This window comes from Perca fluviatilis, chromosome 7 (genome assembly GCF_010015445.1).
Source record: "Perca fluviatilis chromosome 7, GENO_Pfluv_1.0, whole genome shotgun sequence".
NCBI lineage: Eukaryota > Metazoa > Chordata > Actinopteri > Perciformes > Percidae > Perca > Perca fluviatilis.
Window position 1 is genome coordinate 33,861,790 of NC_053118.1, and position 17,895 is coordinate 33,879,684.

Genomic DNA, 17,895 nt, shown 5'->3' on the forward strand with positions numbered 1-17,895 from the left:
GTTGGGTTTACAGGCCACAGAATACAGTTGCTTTTATGAGCCAGAAACTTCTCACTATGCCTTACTCTCTCAGATCCTCATCCTCATCTTCTCCTCTCCTCACGTAGGCTTTACTTACTGCTACACATGCAGGTTTTTATATTTGTCTGTACTTCTGAGAAGAAGTCACCATGGTCAACCTTAACATGAACACTAGCCTAATCAAACTGACCAGTCTTAAACTGAACTGAGTCCCCTGTAAGGATTTGGTGTGACGTCTAAAGTGGTTTTTTGAAAGACTGAGACACACACACACACAGACACAGACACACACACACAGACACACAAAACACACACACACACACACACACACACACACACACCTAGCTTTCAGCAGGGGCGCGGCCCTTTTGTTTGTGGTTTTGGCGTTTTACGAGGCAGCACTTCGTTAAGGGAGGTGGAACAAACTCGGACATGGAAAGCCCCTCGCCTCTCTGACAACCCGTGTTAAGTTTTCTATTATGCGGTTGACTTGTGGCCGCGCTGTGACCAAATTTAGGACCCCTCTGTGTCATTGCTTTGGAAAACTCCCCGACTCCTACATGTCATATCACCGCTTTCTTATGTTCGTGAAATCATACACACAGTTAAAGAGACTCCCAGCCACACTGGATCACTTTATTGGGAGCAATTTACTTTAAAACAGCCTTAATTAACCAGTTTATGTTATGTAACAGTATTGAGTTATAATTGGCTTGAAATGTATTCACAATGGCTATTTAAAAAAAGTATACATTATATATATACAGTATTTACACACCAGAAGATAGAAGAGGTGTCACATCAATCTGCGTTAGCAAGGACCGAGTCTCTGTGGGATCTCCTGTCTGTCCTCCTCCGCACTGCTACCATATCACAGGGGTTGGCTTCCACGGAGGAAAGCAGATCAATGGTTGTGATCCTGTTTCGCTGTGTGGAAATGTTAAAGATTGATCTGAGACCACTTATTGCAAATGGGACGAAATGAATAGGCTGTTGATTTAGTGCTGAGTGGACGAGTGGGTGTGGCGTAACCGGGCAGCTCGAGCCTATAGACTTGAGTCTGACTTAAAGGTAGGGCTCGGTATCGTTAAAAAAAATGTAGGTACCGATACCGTGACTTTGATACCGGTTCCTGAATGATACTTTTTTTTCGATATTAATTTTATAAAACAAACATAAATGACTCTCTGTGTAACGTAGAGTTTTTTCTGTGTGTCTCTACGATGTGTAACGTTAGACAGCCAATCAGCAACATTATATAATATATCATAACTTGACAGAGACAGCGTTTAAATTCTTTGTATTACATTGTATGAAAACTAAGAAAACTAAATGTTTATGACTGTACTCTCTCTCTTGCTCTCTTTCAGGTGGGGTGTGTGTGTGTGTGTGTGTGTGTGTGTGTGTGTGTGTGTGTGTGTGTGTGTGTGTGTGTGTGTGTGTGTGTGTGTGTGTGTGTGTGTGTGTGTGTGTGTGTGTGTGTGTGTGTGTGTGTGTGTGTGTGTGTGTGTGTTGAATCCAGCCTGGCTACGCTAACTGACTGTCAGCAGATGAGAGATGAAGCGAGCAGGCAGTGTTGTTTCAGCTCAGACGTCTGACCTCGGGTCTGAAACAACACAAGCATGCTGTTGTTAGAGGAAGGTAGAGGAAGGAATATAAGAAATGAAAGAAACAAAGATATGGAAGAAGGAAAGAAGGAAGCAAAGGATGTAGAACTAAAAAAGGAGGTAGAAAAGGTAAGGGGGGGAAGAGAGTGGATAGCCAAGTAAGAGAGGAAAAACAAGGAGAAATAAGGGAAGGAAGAGAGCAAATAGGTTATATTATCATGGGTAAGAAGAAAGTGTGGTTGTAGGAGCTACATTATTATTATTATTATTATTATTATTATTATTATTATATTAGCTACAGTAGATGGCGCTCGGCACGCCTCCAGTTTGGAGAAGCAGGCAGGAGGACCGCCATGGTAGCTAAGCCATGGGGGCCGCAGCTAAACCCATTTTAGACACCTAAAACATCTATATCAGTTTAGGTATACGCTATATTTACAACATTATACACTACTTTACTTCCTATACTCTCCTTGAAGCCACCAGACTTCTTTGCCAAAAACAGTAATTTTACCTGGCAGAACACGGGAGTTGCTGGTCTACCGCTGCCTTTTTTTTCTTCTTTTTTTTTTTTACCTTTATTTACCTTTATTTATTCAGGGGAGGTTCACTGAGAGGAAGCCTCTCTCTTGCAGGAACGCCCTGATCACATTCACACAGTTCCACATTCATACCTGGACGCTGCCCATTACAACCACAGTCTGATCTGCTGGCCACTGGAGTGGTTGGGGTTAATGGCCTTGCTCAAGGGCGCCTCAGTGGTGGTGCTGAGGAAGATTTGATCTGGGTCGATTGAACCGATGACCTCCCGGTCACAAGCTCGCTTCTCTAACCTTTAGGCCGCCGCTGCTCCCTTGATCCGTCAGTTTGTGTTATTGTGTAGCTATTGTTTTAATTTAATTAATTTAATTGATACTGTTTATTGATCCCCAGTGGGGAAATTACAGTTTACACTCTGTTTTTTTTATTGTTAGAAATCACTACACACAGGCCTTAGTTCAGATTCACCAAAGTCACACGATAACACTAACTAACTAACTGAGCAACTCCCATGTTCTGCAAAGTAAAATTGCTGTTTTTATCAAAGGAGTCTGGAGGCTTTGAAGAGAGCAGAGATAACGGCTTCAGTTCCCCGTCGTAAAGGGCTGTCTGACAGCCAGGTGAAGCGCTGAAAATATTCTAAATATAGCGTACACTTAAACTGATGTATAGAAAATGGGTTTAGCTGCTGCCCTTGCCACAGCAGTACATTGCTTAGCTTCTGTGTCGGTACTCCTGCCTGCTTCTCCAAACATCTACTGTAGCTAACACACTGACTATGGAGAAGTAGCTCATGCAACCACACTCAGGTAGCTCAAAACATCTGAACTATCCATTTAAGGGAAAGGTGAAAAGAGGGATGCATAGAAAGAAAAAAAGCCCAAAAGAAATATTGAAGCAGTAGTAGAGGCAAGAAACATCACAAATTTAAATACAGGCATCAAGTGAGGAGGAGCATAGATGGAAGGAAGACAAGAATGGTGGGACATAAATCATGGAGGAAGGACAGATTATAGGCATCAAAGTCATATGAACAACTGTCAGAAGAAAAGCCTATAAAACGTACAAACTGAGAAAATGATTTACCTGCTGGCTGTGACAGGAAGGTGTTGTCACTGAGGCGGATGTACAGTGTGTGGTCCACTGCAAGAACCCCAAAATCCACCCCAAGAAGTGCTGCCCCACCTGCCCCAGTGAGTACTGACTCCATATTGTCAAATACACCCGCTTTACATAATCAAATGTCTAATGTTTGTGTTTTTTATTTCAAAATCTTTAAAAGCTTCTGGATTTCTAAGACAATAAAAGACAGCATTTAGTGTTTCTAATGACACTTTAATTCACTGCCCAAAGTAATTCTAAGATGAAGACCTGCATGTTGTAAAAAAAAATTCACCTTAGTACTTTGTTTATTTTTAATTTTATTCACAAGTAAATAAAAAGACCTGGGTGGTGTTTACATTTGACCAAAGTCATATTTCACCTCAAAATGTGCTAATTTTTAGTCTTCAGTCATTACTTTTACACATTTATCAAACTGGATCAATTCAAAATAACACAGTGATACAAAAATGTTTGAAAAATAAAATAAACTACAGAAAGAAATTACATGTTTTGCATTTACTACCTCCAGAATTCCAACAATTTTAGTTTGTAAATGTTGTCATTTTATTAAACAGGTTTTGTGCATTTGGCCTCAGTAAAAACCTGTTGAATTCATATTTTCTAAACTGCTCTATATACAGTATACGAGCCTCAGGTGCAGTGATGAGATAGATGTGTGAGTGTGAGTGAAAGAAAGCGAGTGATGTGTTTAAAATGTCGCGTGTAACTGCTCCTCCTGCAGGTTGCATCTTTGAGGGTCGCCTGTACAAAGAGAAGGAGGAGTTCAGTCCTGAGGGCAAACCCTGCATCAAGTGCACCTGTACTGTGAGTACACACACACACACACACACACACACACACACACACACACACACACACACACACACACACACACACACACACACACACACACGCTTACAGTCTAAGCTGCGATTCTCCGGGGAGTCACAAACTTTTGGTTGGAACAACATCCCCTTCTTAATTTTTTTCCCTCCCTTCTCCCCCATTAGACAAACAAACCCAACAGGTATGTCCATAAACACATTACAGCATTAATGGGCTTGCAACTAGTTGGGGCGACCTGTAGGCTTGTTAACACACACACACACACACACACACACACACACACACACACACACACACATAGGTGAATTGTGTTAAATTGTTATTTCCTGCTCTGTTTCTCAGAAGAAGAAACAAAAGTTTTCATATAAACTAGGCTACTAATAGACTGCACTATATTTTATTTTTAGTCTATGCACATGAAACCTGTCGAAGTGACATAAATATTGTTCTGAAGCTGATTATTTCTTACATGCACACCAATACACAGCTGAACATGAACATGAACTGGCTGCAGAAGCGTTTTTTTGAACAAATTGTTCATTCATGTAGCGTCAATAAACACCAGTGCAATGCTCTTTAGTTTTGGTGATAATAAGATTTACACCCAACACACTTCCCAAATATTAACTCACCAATGAAACAAAACGTGTTAATAATATAATAATATTTTAGGATAATTAGTGATGAAATGGTATAGAAAAGATATAAAACACCTCAAACTATACCTTTATCAACCAGAGTATAATAGGCAGATTTTTTATTTATCACTTGGATGCACAAAAGAATTTCCCCCAGTGTAGAAGTCACTGTGTGAGGGACCATCACATGTTAATTAAATTGTGTTTTGTTGCTGTTGTTCCAGGGAGGGCGGACTCTCTGCATGAGGGAGGTGTGTCCTGTCCTTTCCTGCCCCGCCCACCTCAGCCACACCCCGTCTGGACAGTGTTGTCCCAGATGTCTCGGTAAAGACCAGTAGTTCCCTCTTTCTGACCCGTCACCTTTGGTGGAGGTCGATGTAAAACAACTCCGCAGGTGCTGGAGCGGTAGAAGCAGTGCTGATGTTCACCAGGTTTTATTTATAGAGTTTAGCGTTGTTGGTTTTGTTTCTTGTTTCCCGTTTTCTCCGTCATTGGTGAGGACTCCACTTCCCGTGTGGCTTCTAGGACATCATCGATTGGTCCCTTACCATGTCCATATGACACCCCTCATTTTACAACCTTACTGGGGTTTATTTATTTAACCCTTGTGTTGTCTTCCCATCGACCATGAACTTGTTGTCCTTCCGGGACAAAATTGAAAATGAACTTTTATTGGCCACTCATGGTCAATAAACCTAATTTAAATGACATTATACCTAATTTTTAAGTTTAAAAAAAGCAGAAATTATGGATTATTTTGACTAATAGTTTAGATCAGAGGATGTTGAGTGAATCACAGACTGGTTTATGTCAAGTTGAGTGGGATACTGTTAAAAAAACATAGAATTTTTTTTTTTTTCAAATGCTATGAAATTGAGTAAAACAAACAAAATAAATGGAAGTAATAATTAATTTTACCTGCAAAGTATGTTGTATTGGTTCCATACAACGTACATGCATGCATCCATGTTATTATTTTGGGGCAATTTGGTTGATTCACATTGCTGATATAAAAATAAAATTTGAAAACGGGTCTGACTGGTTAACGGTTGCTGTGGTGATTGATTGGTTGAAATGAAAATCTGCAAACATTTATCACATTGTTTATGATTCCTTCACTTCTGAGCAAAGTTGCATCAATCGTCCTGCGTGCACTTGCACCCTTTCTAATTTCCCGTGCAGTGTCTGAATGCACCGTTGAATGACAAAAGGGTGAACCACAACTCTAAGCAAATACTTGTGCAAGCTAACCCCAAAAGTCACCAAATAACTCATTATTGTGAGTTTTTGTGTCTCTATGCTTCTTATCTTTGACTGTCTCCTCCTCCTCCTCCCCCGTCAGGTCAGAGGAAGGTGTTTGATCTGTATTCAGGAAGCTGTTTGTTCCACAGCGAAGTGTACGAGAACGGCACGTCCTTCATACACGACAACTGCACCACCTGCACCTGCAAGGTACCGGCCTGGATGTCCTCCACCACCATTACAGCAAAACATAGCCTCCTATGTTCTTTTTATCTGAAGTTTACTCCACAACCACATTACATACATCTGATCTTGTTTGCTTGTTTTTCTTCCTCCCAGGATTCCACGGTGGTGTGCAAGAAGCGGTGCTCTCAGCCAGGGAGTTGCCACGGCGACCAGTGCTGCGAGGAGTGTCTGTCCTACGTGAAGGTGGAGGAGGTGAAGTACTGCAGAGTCCGGAACAAGATCTACAGGGTGAGAGAGCCGAGTGGAGACTGGAGGGATGGAGGGAGGGGCGGGTGAAGAAAAGGAGAGAAGAATGGATGGAGATAGATAAAGGGACATGGATGGATGAAGGGACGGACAATGGCTGGGTGGATGGACAGGCAGATGGAGAAATCTATAACGACTGGATGGATGGGTGATTTTGGATGAATGAATGATGATAAATGGATTGTTTGATGTATGGATGGATGAGTTGATATACAGTATGGACAGAACGACAGATGGATGGATGGACGAATGATGGATGGATGGACAGATGGATGATGGTTGGATGATTGATAGACGGATGGATGGATGGAAGGAAGGAAGGAAGGAAGGAAGGTTGGATTAATGGTTGGATAGAAGGTTGGATGGATGGTGGTTTGTTGCTGCATGGATGGGTGGATGGGTCATGGTTTGATGATGCATAGACAGATGGGTGGATGGATGGATGATGGATGGATGGATGGATGGATGGATGGTGGTTAGGTGATGGTTGGATGATGGTTGGATGACGCATAGACAGATAAATGAATGATGGATGGATGGTGGTTGGGTGATGGTTGGATGATGGATGGACGGTTCATAGACAGATAGATAGATAGACAGATGGATGGTGGTTAGGTGATGGTTGGATGATGGTTGGATGACGCATAGACAGATAAATGAATGATGGATGGATGGTGGTTGGGTGATGGTTGGATGATGGATGGACGGTTCATAGACAGATAGATAGATAGACAGATGGATGGATGGTGGTTGGGTGTATCTCTGTCTGGATGTATTCTGGTCTTTGACGGCGTGTTTCTCGTCTACTGCAGGAAGGAGATATGTGGTCGTCAGTGAACTGCACTCTCTGTGCCTGTGTTAAAGGAAACATCGAGTGTCGGCCCAAACAGTGTGTACCAATCACCAGCTGCCCCTCGGTGAGTGACAGGCCCACCAGCCAATCACCAGCTTACATCCCGTTTGCAGGATATATAACACGGTATCACAGTTTGACCTACAACTTACTAACAGCCTCCAGCTCTGTTTCTGTCACTCCACTTTATCTGTTTTCCCTCTCTCTGTCTGACGCTTTACTGCCCATGACTAACTCCATCATTTTCACTTTACATGCGTGACTCAAAACGACAACTCTCCTTGATTTACATATTTTCAGACTTATATCTTCCCTTTCCTTGTGCAACTCAGGTCAGTTTGATACTTGTTATTAAGAAGATTTGATAGGTTTATATGCGTCTGATTTATGATAGAAGTTAGATCCACTTTCCTGCAGGGGATCAGTGTCTCGCTCAAAGACACACAGTCGCTACTGAACCTGTCACGTTCAGGGTATTTCTATAACAGCGAGGTTTCTCTTCTACAATAGAACGGTGCCCTTTTAGCACATTAGTGATCTCACGAGCAGCTGAAGCGTGGCGTAAGCTGTCAAACGCTCTGGGAACTTCTGGCAGGAGAAAGGTTTGCGCTGCGTTCACCTGTCGCAGAGGTGGCTCGGGGTCATCTGTCGGCCAGTGGGTGATGGAGTGGATTCCTCGCATACCGCCGGCTGCTGGCGGTCACACAGTCAAAGCCAGTGTCGGCGTTAGTCCAAGTTCACACGCTTCCAGCGGTTACAACAAGCCCTCACCTGTCGTTTGTGGTCAGAGGTGCAGCTGCAGGGTGATGTAGGTGGTCTGAGTGTGGTCTCCGGCAAAAAGTTAAGTAAGTTTCCCTCACTACGTGCTGTTGATTTAGCGTTTTCCGAATATATTTCAACAGCCTCGGTTGTTTACTTTACTTCAGATTTTGACAAATCTTTCTCACGTTTGGGGAGCATCACTTTGAAATAAGCCCTTAAAATATGTTTTTATAATCAATGGCTGTTTAATTGCTAGGATTAGGGTTATGGTGGCAATTAGGAATACACTTCATTTTTACAAACATGTAGCAGCTGTGCTTTGTGGAAGTGGAAGAACAGGATGACATGCCGAAAGTTGCTACATCGATTGTTCCCATTTGGTCCCATATCGTGCTCATTATCTGGTACATACTTCTATTTTGGGTTTCTACTAGAACATGTTTACATGCTTTCAAAAAACACATTATTTTTCTCATATTGTCTGTCTAAATTTACTGTAGCTGCACTTCCTACCTTTATATAGTATAGCTGTGACATCCTAACTGTAAGGAAGTCCTGATGGCTCGTTTAAAAGCACCGTTTCTGAATACGGGCTGTGGGCATTTCTCTGTGGATTCAGCGTTTTGATACTTTCACAGTATTTATTTAGCACCTCGACTTGTTTTATAATGCAAAAAAGACATGGAAGTCTCACTTTTTACAATATGGGACCTTTACAACTTCTTACTTCTTGCACTTTACTTCTTTATTTGTTATGTTCACTAGTAAATCGCAGTAATGGTTAAATTTGAGCACACCATCACTTTCAGCACCTTCAAAAATGACGGATTAAAATATTGATAAAGAACTCTGTATTAGGATTTTTACGTTTTTTAAACTTAATTCTTATAGCATCATACCACCATATGGATAAAAACCAGCAGCCTGTTAATGTATGGTTTGGGAAAGACTGTTGTGGTGGTTCAATATTTTAAAAAGCCAGCATTAATTGTTTAATGTCTTCGTTGATGATTCGTTGGACGCACAACACAACCATCCACCACCTGGACCTCCACTCCCTCACGTTCTTTCCTGCAGCGGCACAGGTTCCATGTGGAGTCAGCGTTTAAACACATTTTATACTGAGAAATGAACGTTCTGATTTATGTGTAGAGGTAACATTAGCTGGGTCATAACATGCAAACTGACACACCTGTCCAAGTTAATATTAGTGGGACTCATCTCTCTCACAGAGGTCACCACAAACCACCTAAACACACACACACACACACACACACACACACACACACACACACACACACACACACACACACACACACACACACAGACTCCCATGCCATCATCCTGCGGTCAGCGGCAGGTCGGCAGTGTGTGTGTCCCTTTGGAGACAGTGTGTCTCTGAAAAGCCTTTTGTCTGTGTGACGTTTGAGTGACAGCAAAGAAGAGGTTCCCTATATTTAGGCCCCTGAAAACCAATCTCTGTCACTGTGTGTGTATGTATGTGTGTGTGTGTGTGTGTGTATGTGTGTTTGAGAGAGAGAGAGTGTGTGTGCTTGTGTGTGTCCTCAGTTTGTCAAAAGGCAGCCCTCTTCAAAGAGAGAGATTGCCCTTTGTGCAGAGGTTAGGACTCTGGAGTTTGTATTGAGTGTACAGAGAACGTCTGAACGTGATGACAGACGAGTGGTGTGTGTGTGTGTGTGTGTGTGTGTGTGTGTGTGTGTGTGTGTGTGTGTGTGTGAGAGAGAGAGAGAGAGAGAGAGACAGAAAAAAAGAGTGTGTGTTTGCGCAAATGAAGGGCTTCCCTGAGGCAACAAAAAGTAAGTGTGTGAAAGAGTCCTCTGATCTGCACTTTGGATGGAAGTTGAAACATACGCACACACACACACACACACACACACACACACACACACACACACACACACACACACACACACACACACACACACACACACACACACACACAGAGTTTCCTGTTACACACTCAGTGGTTGAAGTTGGAGTATCGGTGTCTTTGCGGTCGTCCTGGTTTGACTGTGAACTTGTCAAAATGACAACTTTTCTTCCATTTCTATCTTTCATTTCATTTCTCTTCCATGTGTTTGAAAAACAACATGAAAACAGACCTGTTACCTTTGTTACCTCTGCCAACAAACTGATGTGGGTAAAAGGTTGTGTCAGTTTAGCTGTTCCATTACCAGGATGTCTCCAGGAATCTGGTAGATCTTTGGTGGACAGCAACCAGATTGGGTTTTAGCTCGTAACGGTCATTTTGAATCGTTGTGTTTATTTGCTGCTGGAATACCCCGGAAAGTGTGTTTCATTTTACATCACATGCTATTTCCGTCAGTAAATCAAAAAAAAAATGAGCGCAGTTAAGTTAAGCTTTGAAGTAGATTTGCAAGCGACTTTGAGTATTTATTCTGCTAGCAGTGTGTGCATCTTAACATCTTTAGTATTCTCAGTTGTTTCACTTGAGCTGTTGTCTTCCCTGTTTCTCTCCCTCTATCTTTCCTTTTAGTTTAAAACATATAAACGTGTGTGTAGCTACTGCAAAACAACTGTTAATGTTGCTCAGATTCAGATAGTCAATGTAAAATGAACTGTAAGTTTGATGTGCATCTTCCTTTTACATGCTGATGTCTCTTTAGAGTGTCACCATTGCCACCAGTGCCACCGTTTGTTGAAATAGGGCTTATCACAGTCTACCCTGGCTGTAGATAGGTGGCCCAACACATTTTTTGTCTCAGTGCAAGTAATACATTTTTTTTTGTCTTTTTTTGGCTCACTTTTACTCACAACATGCTAACCGGCAACATAGGATTCCATTCACTACGCTAAGCTAACTAGCGGTGGCGCTGCTGGTGTTGCACCGGACCAAAACAATGCATGCACAAAAAATGTGTTGACCCACCTATCTACAGCTAGGGGAGACCGTGATAAGCCCTTTCAACAAAATGGTGGCCTATCCCTTTAACAAATATGTATTTCAATCTCAACTGAGCAAAAGTCTTTAGATATATTCTATATCGTATTATAAATGAGTTTGTTCAGATCTTTTCAATCGGTTCTGCCTTGGATGTTTCTCACTATCAGTCTGCAGATCTTCTGCTTTTTTTTTTAAAGGTGGGGCGGGGGGGGGGGATTTTATATTTTGTTTTTTTTTTTTTTTTTTTTTTTTCTTGCAGAACAAGATCTTGAACAGGACCGGCTGCTGTCCAGTTTGCACTGAAAGTGAGTAAGTCCTTCTCAAAACCTCCAGCTTCCTCTTTCCCAGAGTATTCACTCATCCTTGAATTATCAACGACTTTAAATATCTTAAATATATTTATGCAAGTCTGTTTGTAGTTAAAATTGTGATTTAATGCAGCGGTTAAATGAGGTGTGGATTATGTGTATTGGGTGATATTTAGTAAGAAAATCTAAGTAAAATATGTGGATCGTCCTTCTTAAAGGCAAAGAAAATAAAAGTCAGCCTCTGTAGCTTCAGCTGAGCATTTCCCATGAACTTCAGTTCAGACTGTGGTTTGCTCCGGGTCATTTTACTTTAGTTTTTTGGCTGCGACCTGTAGCAAAAGTCAACAAAGATGGCTGTAAATGTACCATTTTTAAGACTACAAAGACTCCATAAACCTCACTTATTTATAATGTGGAGTTGAGTTTAGTTTTTAAAGCAAGCGTTTTACAATACCACAGTTCCACTTCTGAGTGAGTCAAATAAATGCCTCATATTTCACCATTTATCATAAAATGATCTTTTTGCGGTTCGCTGTCAGGCACGTATCCTTTTTTAATCCTTGCATTGTGGGTTGTCTCTTCCTCGGCCGTGTGCCAATGTGCCATGGCTGGTATTTTAAGCCATCCGAGTTCAAACAGCAGATCATTTTCCATAACTTATTTCTGTTTCTTTTGGTCATTTTTCTCTCCAATTTCTACATTTACTCCATCTTTGTTTCTCTCCGTCTGTCTGCAGAGCCGGGTGTATGTACAGTGTTTGGCGACCCTCACTACAACACCTTCGACGGCAGGACCTTTAACTTTCAGGGAACCTGTCAGTACGTACTGACACGGGACTGTGGCAGCGTTCCCTCTGGAGGACCGGGAAATAACATCAACAGCCCAGACTCCAGCTTCATGGTACGGCCGTGAATGAAACTGATATTAATATTTTTGTCACACCAGGAAAAAAAAATCTATCCCAAAAGTATCCCAAATCTACCTGTATTTTCCATTTCTTTACTAGGTGCTGGTGAGGAACGACGCCCGGCGGACTCGTTCCTTCTCCTGGACTCAGTCTGTTGAGGTGAGACTGGGAGGTTTGATCCTCGGCCTCCACCAGCACCTGACGGTCCGGAGGAACGGCACCCGCATCGCCCTGCCCTACCACGGCCCCGGGGTGCACATCGACCTGGACGGATACCTGCTCAAACTCACCACCATCGCAGGTCAGCACACAACACTCATCAAACACACAAAATGCCCTTACCTCTGTTAGGTGTGTTGGGAAGAGAGGTATTGTCTAAAGCACATGTGTCAAACTCAAGGTCCGTGGCTCAAATGTGGGCCCTCGCAAATTTTGATCCGGCCCGAATATCGGGCATTATTTAGTTTCACAATAAATTTTGGCCCGCCTAGTTGTGCGCCAAACCAAAAAGAAAGAAACGGTTTTCTAACTGCAATTACGGGACACTCGAAACAGAATTTGTCAGATTTGCCGACTTCGAGACTCAGATATTCCCACACAAACAATGAGTTTGCATATTCAGGCATGTTTTGCTTGATTTGCTAAATTCTGTGATGGCTAAGGAACTTTTTTGCTGACTTTTTTAAGGCTTTATATCAACCGAATTGTAAATGAAAAGGCTATGTGAGACATGCAATAATACAATCAAAGACATCTTACTTTTTTGATTGCAGGAAAGCATGTCAATAAACTATACATGCCTGGCCCTTGATGTGATTCTTATTTTCAAGTGTGGCTCTTAGTGAAATATGAGTTTAACAGCCCTGGTCAAAAGGAATTAGCAACATTAAGCCTTGTCTTCCTGCCTCCTACCTCACCCCTGCAGGTCTGGAGATCACGTGGGACGGGGACAGTTTCGTGGAGGTTGTGGCTGCCCCCCACCTGCGAGGACGTCTCTGCGGCCTCTGCGGCAACTACAATGGCCACAAGCGCGACGACACCATGGGAGGCGACGGCCAGTTCAAGTTCGACGTGGACGAGTTTGCCGAGTCGTGGCGAGTCGAGGGAAACGAGCTATGCTCCCAGCAGCACCCGCCTCGCCGGCCAACCTCCTTCCTGTGCCCTGGCAGCGTCAAAGTCAAGTTCCGCGCCCACCGGGAGTGCCAGAAGATAAAGTCGTGGGAGTTTCAGAAGTGCCACCGTGTGGTTGACTTCGCCCCTTTCTACAGGTCAGAGGACCGCGTGTGCTGTCATGAAAATGCTAATAAATGTTATTTGTTTTTTACTCAAAGTCCCCTCGGCATAAATCTGAAGGATGGAGACTTTTAATACCAAAATGTGACATTACAACTCACCCATGTCCAATTTTTTTAAGATTATTTTTTGGGCTTTTCTGCCTTTAATTTTACAGGACAGCTTAAGTGAGAAAGTGGAGAGAGAGGGGGAAGACAGGCAGGAAATTGTCACTGGTCGGATTCAAACCCTGGACCTCTGCGTTGAGGCATAAACCTCTCAGTATATTTGCGCCTGCTCTACCCACTGACACAACCCGGCCACGGCAATCCGATAAAAAAAAAAAATTTAATATCTGCTGATACCGAGTCCCGATCCGATATTTGTATTTGCCTAGATAATAGAGCTGCACACCGTTTTTTTCGTTTACAAAAATAACTAAGTAAACAAAGCAACTAAAACATGTCTTCAGCTTAAAGCTATAGTGCGTAGTTTCTGTTGCCCCCATGACGAATTCTAAATAATGACAAAACATCGTAATCGCGCACCACCCCCACCCCTCCTCCACGCAGTTGCTAGTAGCCAAGGAGGACACGGGACTCTTCAGAAGAGGTCATTATCTTCACTTCATTTTCTGCGTGCGAAAGTCGCCGGACTCCACAATCTTCTGAACATAGCCATACTGAGAAATACAGAGAGAGGTTAGTCTTAATTAGCTTTGTAGAAACTCATTTGGCAATGGCTTGAATTTAACGGACGTTCATTAATAAAAAAAAAAGTTACAGACTTTATACATTTAACTTTGTGAAGCTAGCATTTTCTGTAAAACATATACAATCAACTTTGGTTTAAATGGTGTAGAATTTACTGACACAAGTAATTGGAGTAAGGTGCCTATATGCCTATATCGACTCCGATCCAATCGGGACATCCCTACAATAAAGTGTATTGTTTATCGCCCTGCTCCCTGTAGGTCGTGTGTGACGGACATGTGTGAGTGTCCGGTCCATAAAAACTGCTACTGTGAGTCCTTCATCGCCTACAGCCGAGCCTGCGAGAGGGAGGGAGTGCCCGTCCTCTGGAAGGCCGACACCGCCTGCATGGGTGAGTGACCACGCGTGACCTAATCATAATCTCACATGACAATGAAGAGTCAAAGACAAGGTGTGACACACATGAATGTAATATCATTTAAAGTTACCTTTCAGAACACGGATAAGTTTAACTTTTTTGCTTCGCTTATAGTGGTTTAGCAAAGCTCAATGTCATCTGTACAATAGTTGATTGACTGTTTTGACATTGTGAACACAGAAAGAACAACAGTTCATTCCAAGGAACTAATCTGCTCTTTTTATCAAATAAACTCTGAAATAATGTGACGACCCCTGCTGTGTCTGGCAGTTTACCTGTCTCTCTGACTCTGCAGGAGCTCGTCAGAGAGACAGGTGACACACACCCATGTCTCATGCACACTTACACCACTGACTTTACTGACAACCACACTCCACCCCTTAATTATCCTTTAATTTGGTCTAATTTGGGTTGATTTGATTTAATAGGAGTCGGGTCATATCGGACGAGCCCCCACTTTGTTATGACCCGGCTCTTAGGCCACAACAAACAGATCATGATAAAGTTTAACACAAATGTACTTTATTAAATAAAGATCAAACCAAATTGGACCAAATTAAAGGATTATATATACAGCCAGACAAAGCAGGAGTCGTCACAATAGTGGCAGTCATTAGTCAGTTTAGTTTATTTTGTTATGTTAAAAATAAAATAAAAAATAAATACAAATAAAATAAATAAGAACATGTACATTTCAGCACCATATTTAAATAAGGAATTATCATGTTCAAAAAGCAGTAGGAAGAAGTTATAAAAAACTTTTCTGGTCCTACCCCCTTTTTCTATTTTTATACTTTTATACTACAAAACAATTTGATGCTTCTCTTATTTATATTTGTATACAAACACATATATACACATAAATAGTACAGTATATCTAACTACCTACACGCACATATGCACATGCATACATATAGAAACACATGCAAGCATACATATACACATTTTTTCTTTTCCATCTATCTACATCAAACCAAATAATAACCCATCCAAATTGGACATAGTATATAAGCCCAGGAACCATATAGTCAGTACACAATACAATCATCTTGAGTCTTTTTTGTATTTATTTCAATATATTCATTTTAAATAGTCTCTTACAATTGCTCATTGTTGTACATGATTTCATCTCACTGCAGTGTTCCATATATGAATGAGTTTCTTTTTAAATACACAAGTTCCCCTTAAATGATGTTTGCCCTCTCATTTGAAACAACCCTTGGATACTGGTCCGATTAATTGATTATTTACTTTGTACATGATTTGTGCACTTTTAAAGTTAACAATATCTTTGAATTTTAGTGCTTTTAGTTTGATGAAAAGTGGGTTAGTTGGTGCTCTACAAGTGGTTTCATTTACAAGTCTTAAGGCTCTCTTTTGAAGGATGAACATAGGTTCCGAGTTTGTTTTGTAAGTGTTTCCCCACCCTTCCGAAGTCCATCAAATGCATCAGTGAGCAAATACTTATTTTTTTTACCTTCTTTTCCCTCCCTTCAGCCACCCAGTGTAAACACGGCGCTGTGTACGACACCTGCGGCCCGGGCTGCACCAAAACCTGCGACAACTGGAACGAGATCGGACCGTGCCACAAGCCCTGCGTGGCCGGCTGCCACTGCCCCGCCAACCTGGTGCTGTTCCAGGGACGCTGCATCAAACCCACGGCCTGCCCCGGACGGTGACCCTTGTGACCCAGGTGGGAGGGAAGGGTGGCGGGGGGAAGGGGGGGGAGGTGGCTAGGTCAGAGACGGTCATTTATAATATCAGAATAAGGGGCCCAAAGAAGCCGGGAAGAGTTTGGTAGGACACAAAAAGGGTCTAAAAAAAAAGTCGACAGATCAGATGCGACAAGGTACTCACGGTCCATAGGTATCTGATGTAGAAGCACACGCTACGGCAATGGGAGGATGATCCGTGCCACCACATTCAGCCTCGGACTTCCTTGTGCCTCTTGTAATAAACACGTGCTGTCACGATACCAGTCACCGCCACCGGAGGCGCTAATTTCAAACTTGTGGATGAAGAACTGAACTCCCGAGAATAAATTTAGGGAGCCTATTTTGGAGATTTTACCGTCTCCACCCTCCTGAGGAACGTTTGCCCACGCTGCCATGGACCCTCTGGAAACTATTTGGGCCAGTGGACTCCTGCTTGAGCCAACATGGCGCCCAAATGTCTCTCCCAAACACCCTGAAGTGGGAAACTGAGCATCTGCGTTTGGAATAAGGAGATTCAAAGCGGAGAAACCCTCTGATGCATCGTGTCAAAAGTGCCCTCGTAATCTCTGTTCAATCATTTCATACTGTAAGCTAGCCAGATTTATATGAAAGACAGACAGCTTTTATATTATTATTGTTCTAATTATTATAATAATTATTATTATTTGTTGTTGATGTTAATTTATATATCGGTCAAATGACATGTCGTAGCAAGAGCCAGAATCATGAACATAATTGCGTTATGAATGATTTAAAGGGAAACAAAAGCTATTTATGTATTTGTTGTGTTACTGTTTGAAGAGAAATGCCCAAATGTGACTCAGTTGTTGCACCATCGCAGGGAAAAAGTACTGTATTGTAATATGCTCCGTGTACAGGTTGTTGTGGTCCGTATCAAACTGAAGGTGTTCATCTAAGCATATGTTTCACTTGACGATAATTATTTAAGACCAGCAATATAATCTTTTATCGAAGTTCATTTCTGACTGGTCTCTACTTTACTTTCAGTTTTAAAACCTTTGATAATTGTAGGAGAAGGCCCGAAGGTTGCAGGTTCAAACCCCCATAGGAACTGGAGACATCTGGAAAACTGAAGGAAGAGTTGTACCTTTGAGCAAAGCACCTTTCATTGAATGATTTCCCAGGAAAAAAAAGCCAACAAAACTCAAAAAATAAGGTTTATATTTTCAGGCTTTTCCCTAACCTTTGCTTCTATCTTGCGTGAAATAATGTTTTTACCCTTCCAGGCCTCTAAAAGGAAAAGGGATTCATATTAAACAATCTGAGAGAGGGAAATCGCTCTTTGATTGAAGTGCTCACAACCTACAGACGTGCAGCCTCTGATGACTTGATATCAAGCGTTAAAGGAACACTATGTAACTTTTAGCTGCAGCTGTAGTTCCAAAGAGACAACCTGTAGGGGGACCGCAGCGGGAAAAGTTACATAGTGTTGCTTTCAAAGCAAAAAAGAGTTTCAAAGAGTTCAAAGTTTCAAGGAACAGTTAACGTTTTTTTTTTTCTGCAGCCGAAG

The 17,895-nt window shown here is 42.1% G+C and overlaps 1 protein-coding gene across 1 annotated transcript in view; it reads left to right on the top strand.

Annotated features, from left to right (window-relative positions):
- The window catches only part of bmper (BMP binding endothelial regulator), a 53,046-nt gene extending 35,703 nt beyond the window's left edge, over nt 1–17,343 (top strand). Inside the window, exons 7-18 of the mRNA XM_039806161.1 lie at nt 3,271–3,361; nt 4,015–4,097; nt 4,981–5,080; nt 6,099–6,208; nt 6,338–6,472; nt 7,303–7,407; nt 11,291–11,336; nt 12,076–12,239; nt 12,346–12,547; nt 13,172–13,514; nt 14,492–14,622; nt 16,147–17,343. Coding sequence (XP_039662095.1) covers nt 3,271–3,361; nt 4,015–4,097; nt 4,981–5,080; nt 6,099–6,208; nt 6,338–6,472; nt 7,303–7,407; nt 11,291–11,336; nt 12,076–12,239; nt 12,346–12,547; nt 13,172–13,514; nt 14,492–14,622; nt 16,147–16,328 — 1,692 coding nt within the window. The 3' untranslated portion in view covers nt 16,329–17,343. The remainder of the gene's footprint in view (nt 1–3,270; nt 3,362–4,014; nt 4,098–4,980; nt 5,081–6,098; nt 6,209–6,337; nt 6,473–7,302; nt 7,408–11,290; nt 11,337–12,075; nt 12,240–12,345; nt 12,548–13,171; nt 13,515–14,491; nt 14,623–16,146) is intronic.
- Nucleotides 17,344–17,895: the final 552 nt, after the last annotated feature.